General features: G+C 47.6%; 1 protein-coding gene across 1 annotated transcript in view; it reads right to left on the reverse strand.

Moving 5' to 3' along the window:
• The window catches only part of Fam227a (family with sequence similarity 227 member A), a 46,567-nt gene that overhangs the window by 31,863 nt on the left and 8,167 nt on the right, over nucleotides 1-6,537 (reverse strand). The window contains exons 2-3 of the mRNA XM_021183754.2: nucleotides 4,429-4,653; nucleotides 3,517-3,599 (exon numbers count right to left, since the gene is read on the reverse strand). Coding sequence (XP_021039413.1) covers nucleotides 3,517-3,599; nucleotides 4,429-4,552 — 207 coding nt within the window. The 5' untranslated portion in view covers nucleotides 4,553-4,653. The remainder of the gene's footprint in view (nucleotides 1-3,516; nucleotides 3,600-4,428; nucleotides 4,654-6,537) is intronic.

Below are 6,537 nucleotides of genomic sequence, written 5' to 3' on the forward strand. Positions count from 1 at the left end.
AGAGAGAAAGAGAGAAAGAGAGAAAGAGAGAAAGAAAGAAAGAAAGAAAGAAAGAAAGAAAGAAAGAAAGAAAGAAAGAAAGAAAGAAAGAAAGGAAAGAAGGAAGGAAGGAAGGAAAGAAAGAAAGAAAGAAAGAAAGAAAGAAAGAAAGAAAGAAAGAAAGAAAGAGGGAGGGAGGAAAGAAGAAAAAGAAGACAAGACTATGGGGCCAGCAAGATGGCTCAGCATATAAAGGTGACTGCTACCAAACCTGATGATCCTGGGACCTACGTGGCAGGAGAGAACTGACTCTCACGGCTGTTTTTTGTCTTCTATATATATATGCCATGGGATGCACATGTGTTCTCTCTCTGTCTCTCTCTCTCTGTCTCTCAGTCTCTCTCTGTCTCTGTCTCTCTGCCTCTGTCTGTCTCTCTCTGTCTCTCTGTCTCTCTCTCTCTGTGTCTCTCTGTCTCTCTCTGTCTCTCTCTGTCTCTCTCTCTCTCTCTCTCTCTCACACTCTCTCTCTCACTCTGAAACTTTTACTTCTGAGGCTCTATCTACTCTGGAGACATGAAACCAGCCCTGTGGCAGTTGAGTTTTTGTCAGCTTGACACAAATAGAGTCAGCTGGGAAGAGGGAACCTAGGAACTACCTCCATCAGATTGGCCCATGGGAGTGTCTGAGGGGCATTTTCTTAACTGATGACTGCTGTGTGTAGTGCCACGCCTGGGCAGGCATCCTGGGTTGTTCAAGAAAGCAAACTGAAGGGCTGGAGAGGTGGCTCAGTGCTTTGGAGAACTGCTGCTCTTTCAGAGGACCCAGGTTCAATTCCCAGAGCCTACATGGTGGTTCACAGACATCCAGGGTCCTTTTCTGGGCTCTTAGGGCACCAGGCACACACAGTACACATAGATACTTGCAAGCAAACAGCCATGCATATAAAATACAGTAAATCTAAAAGGAAGGAAGGCAGCCAGGCAGCAGAGTGGGCCACGAAGAAAAAGCCTGCAGGCAGCTCTAGGCCAGGCCTTTAGCTTTAGGCCAGTGTTTTATCAGAGCAACAAGAAGCAAACTAGACCAAGCCCTAAGGAACATGCACAGAAACGTGCAAATGTTCAGTACGCTCAAAAATGCCAGAGAGGGGCTGGAGGCTCAGAGCCCTTCCGGAGGACTGCGTTTGGATCCCAGCGCCCGCATCAGGCAGCTCCCAGCTGTCTGTAACTGCAGCTCCAGAGGGTTCAAAGTCCTCTTCTGGCCTCTTTGGGCCTTTGCACATACATGACATATTTTAAAACACGACTGAAGCCGGGTGATGGTGGTGCACACTTTTAGTGCCAGCACTCAGGAGGCAGAGGCAAGCAGATCTCTGGGAATTTGAGGCCAGCCTGACAACAAAAAATACCACTGAGATAATTTATTATAAGGAAATAAATTGATTAAGCTACATCTAACTTTTGGAATACTATGTGACCACTGAAATAATGGGCAGGCCAATAGTACTGACTAAAAAAGTCCCCAAGAGAGGTATTCATTTGAAAAAATAGAATAAATTAGTAAAACAAAAGCAGGCTGTAAGACCGCATTTACAGCATGATCCTGCTTCTATTTCTTAACAAGACAGAAAAGGGCAGAAGAGGACACCGGATCCCAATACAGATGGTTGTGAGCCACCATGTGGTTGCTGGGAATTGAACTCAGGACCTCTGGAAGAACAACCAGTGTTCTTAACCACTGAGCCATCTCTCCAGCCCGTGGTGAAATAATTTAACAAAAGTAAGTGAAAACCTCTATTTCAGCTCAAGAGGATAGCCCAGCAGGGCAGAGAACTCACAGCAGCAGGTGCCTAAAAGCAGCAGTCTTACCACGCTCCCAACCAGAAAGCTGACCAGGTCAACGGCATGCGGGTGCCATCCACAGTGGGCAGGGTGTCCCACCTCAACGGCATAATCAAAATAACTCCCCATAGGCATCAACAGAGGCCACTCTCCCAGGTGATTCTCTGTGCTGTCAAGTTGACAGTTAAGCCTGAGTACCCCACTCTCATCAAAGAAGATGTAGAAAACCAGGTGATGGTGGTGGTGGTAGTACACACACACACACACACACACACACACACACACACACCTTGAATCCTAGCACTCTGAAGACAAAGGCAGGCAGATTCTCTGTTCCAGGCCAGACTTAGTCTAGAACATTCTGGACACTCAGGGCTATACAAAGAAACCCTGTCTTGGAAAAATAAAAACAGAGGAGGAGGAGGGGGAAATAAAAATGATGAATAAGCAATGAAAAGAAGGCCACAGTGCCTGCGTTGCCAGAGCAACACGTGAGACACTATCACACCCCTATCAGAACAGTGGAGTTCAGAATGGCGCTGCTGGTGCTGGTGGTGAATCCAAGCAGAGGAACCCCAGCCCTCGATGGTGGAAAGACAGCACCTTGCAAGTGGCTCAGATAGATTCTTACAAATCTAACGCTCTTCCGACACACCGTCCAACAATTGTGCTCCTTGGTATTTACCCCAAAGAGCTGAAAACTCATAGAGACACAAAAGTTTGCTTGGGCATGCGAAACTTTCCTCTCAGTTGCAAAAGTATGGGAGCAACCAGGATGCCCTAGGAGGGGAGCACACTATGCTACATCCAGGTGGCCGGAGCATCGGCAAACGCTAAGATGGGCGAGCCCTGAGAAGCTGAGGAGGAGTCTTCAATATCTGCTACTAAGGGGAGCCATCACAGACACTGCAGCATTCGTGACATTCTTTAGGGGTGACACTGCAGAAGAGACATTAAGCAGACCAGTGACAGGCAAAGGCTAGGAGGAGACACAAGGGACAGTGTGCAGTAGCTGGGGTACTGAAGCTATTCCATCCGGCACTGCAGTGGCAGGTACACGGCATTATGCATTGCGTGTGTGCACATGCGCCCTCTTCCTCTCCCCCCACCTCATGCGCTCACGTGTGTTTTTGTGTGTGTGCGTGCACACACACACAATGTACAACAGCGGGAGGGAAGCCTAGAATAAATTAGGGAGGTTGAATGTAATGCTCCATCAGGGTGAGGTTTCTGTTTTATTGTAACTCAGGCACGGAGAGACTGAAGAGACAGGTTATCCATGTGTGGGGGTGGGGCACATGGTATAGTTTCGCTGCAAACCTAAATCTTCTCATAAGAAGCAGCCTGCGGAAGCTGGGGTGGTAGCTCAGCAGTCAGAAACACTTGCTATTCTTTCACAGGACCTGAGTTCAGTGTCCACCCTACATACTGGGTGACCCCCCACCCCCAGCTCCAGGGGATCAGACACGGTCTTCTGGCCTCCAAACGCAGCCACACACATGTGACATACAGAGACACACAGACACACTTAAAAAAAAAAAGTCTGGTCATTTTTTTTAAAGATAAACTTTGAAACCTCAACTGTCCCAAATATGCTTGTGGAAAAATGCAAGACCCAAAGGGCAACAACCTCTATGACCTTCCCTAGGAACCTTTGTTCCCGCGCCTTACCTCAGTCCCAGCATCTATGTCAACTTACCAAGGTGCTGATCACCAGGCTGGAGCCCAGTTCTACTTCCATAATCCTCTGGTTCACCTGGCTCATGGAGCCAATGATGCATGCTGAGAGACAGGCTGCTAAGGAAACTCCAGGAGGAGCCACACTCTCTTTAAATCTGACCAGTCCTACCATGCCCGTTACCGCTCCTCCTTTTGCTTTTTCAGGTCTTTGCCTCAGGATCTCCTCGGACACTGTGAGTCTCAGAATCCTGTCGCTCAAGCAGGTTCACTTTCCCATCCATCACCCTCAAGTGTTCTTATTATGGGGAAAGCATTTGGGAAGCGAAGGTGCCAAGAGGGACACGCACCATAGTTAGGACCAAATGGAGAAGGAGACCCAGGAGAGAAGGACCCTTTGCAGACTGGGATGAGATCACATTAGATGGTGTCTTAGGAGGCTTTTGAAGGTGCACGTGCACAGTGAGAGGCAGAGCGGATGGTGCTGTTTGCCTGGTGGGAGCATGGCTTAAGGTCTGGGCTTATTTATAACTTGAGAGGGCTATTGGCTGAGGGACTCTGAGGTGGGGACCTGTGATGCAGGGATACAGCACGCCTTTAAAAATCCAGCACTCAAGAGGGAGAGGCAGGCAGATCTCTGAGTTCAAGGTGAGCCTGGTCTACAGAGCGAGTTCCAGGATAGCCAGGGTTACACAGAGAAGCCCTGTCTCAAAATTAAACAAACCAAACCAAAGCAATAAAACCTCAAGTCAAACGCCTCAAAACATGGCACTCCTTTTGAGGGTAGAAAGGCCTTCAGTATTCAGAGGAAATGACCTTGCTATGTAGAGTGGGCTCACGGGTAACTTATATGAACTTATAAGCACTCATTATAGCTGGTGTCCTGGTTAGGTATTCTTGGTCTGGCTGTGGGCGACAGCCTTAAGAAGGATACTGGGTGGATTCTCCTGCATCTGCTTCCTCAAGGCATCCTCCAGCACTGTCCGAGCGTTGGCGGAGACCACCTGGCGCTCATCCAATGGAATTATTGGTAAGGCGTTGATGTTGATAATGTCCATTGTCTTGACAGATATCCCTCACTGACCAATTTCTTGTAAACTGGCAGACAAAAAGTTTCCTCTCTCTCTGCTCCAGTCTTGCTCCTTATCCAATCAGCCTGCTGGGAAACACAAAGGGCATAAAACCATCTTTAAAAAAAAACAGCCTGCTGATCTGGACTCTAAGGGGCCAAACGCAATCTTGTAGGAGGAATGGCTGTTGTTTGGGAAGTCTCTTATTGTTTATCCAAGCTGATGCAAGCTATTTATTCAAAGTTATCTGTTTTCCAAGGTAGCCTTCCCCTCAACAGCCTGTCAGAACCGCATCCTTGACTTCTGCGAGGATTGTAACCAGGTAATCTTCACCTTTGATATCTCACAATTCCTTTTAATATATGTATGTGATGCCTGTGGAGAACAGCACTGGCGAGCTCCTTCTGGAACTTTCTACTTTATTTTTAGAGATGGGATTTTTTTTTTTTTTCGAGACAGGGTTTCTCTGTATAGCCCTGGATGTCCTGGAACTCACTCTGTAGACCAGGCTGGCCTCGAACTCAGCAATCGGCCTGCCTCTGCCTCCCAAGTGCTGGTATTAAAGGCATGTGCCACCACCACCCAGCGAGATGGGATTTTCTATTCAACTCTTATAGCCTGACTTGCCAGACAACTCCTAGATCTCACCTGTCCCTGCCCCACTGCTGGGGCAACAGCGACGGGTGGGAGTGTATGACTGTGTTATCAAGATACAGGGTCTCTTAGTGCGGGCCTGCTGGCCTCCAACTCAGAGATCTGCCTTACAACTGTACCCCAAAAAGGAAAGAAAAAAAACCACATACCTAATTTTGGTAGAATGAGTTTAACACAATGATACCTTGAGTAGTCACTTTGTCACTGATAATGATTGTGTGAGCCAGTGCTGAGTCTTCAGTGGCTGAGAGTAGAGGCCATTGAGCAGACAGATTGGGTACCTATACACTGCCACTTCCCACTGTATACTGCCCCATGTGGCCATGTGTGGTGCTGCACCCTTTTAATCCCAGCACTCAAAAAGGGGAAATGGGGCGGGAGGAGATGAGGCAGAAAAATCACTGAGTTCAGGGCCAAGGCCAGACTGGTCTATATAGTGAGTTCCAGGCCAGTCAGAGCTACAAAGTGAGACTTGTGGATTTGTTTAATGCTTGTATTATGGGTTCCCAAATTGCACAACAATCTGGCATGTGAGATGCTGAGGGTCCCTGCCCCCAGCTGGTTCTAATCGGTAAAGCTGCCAGTGGACAATGGCTGTGCAGGAAGACAGAGGCAGGACTTTAGGATTTGAGGGCAAGGGGACTGAAGAAGAAGGACTGAGAATCACCATACAGGAAAGGAAGAGGATGCAGGCTTGAGAGCTACGGAAGACAGAGCACCCGCCATGTAAGAGCTGGGAAAGAGCAGCGAAGCAACCTCACCACTGGATCTGGGTAGGAAAGATGGAATATAGTAAGTAATAAATAATTCAAGAGTATTGGAGTGGAGGCGTTAGCAACGTGGAAGTTTGGGAGTGGCCCAACCACTGAGGTGATTTATGTATATTAAACATAAGGCTGTGTGTGTGTGTGTGTGTGTGTGTGTGTGTGTCTTTCATTTGAGAATCCAAAGCATTTGGGTGGGCAATGAGGAACTTGAGCAGCCACTACCGGGGAGATTAGAGCAGATTAATCAAGTACAGCAACAGAGATCCCATCTCAAAAGTAAATCAATAAATACTCGGAGGCTACCATGCTAATTTGTTTCTTTAAGCAGTCAACAGTGGGGCTACAGAAATGACTCTGGGTGAGTGCTTACTTCTCTTGCACGTGACCTGAATTTGGCTCTGAGCATCCATGCCAGGAGGCTCATGAGTGCCTCTAACTCCAGCTCCAGGCCAGCTGATGCCCCCTTCTGGCCTCTGCAGGTATTGCACTCAACATGTATAAATAAATATGCACATATATACATATAATTTAAACTTAAATTTTTTTTTTTTT

Source organism: Mus caroli, chromosome 15 (assembly GCF_900094665.2).
Source record: "Mus caroli chromosome 15, CAROLI_EIJ_v1.1, whole genome shotgun sequence".
In the NCBI taxonomy this organism is placed as follows: domain Eukaryota; kingdom Metazoa; phylum Chordata; class Mammalia; order Rodentia; family Muridae; genus Mus; species Mus caroli.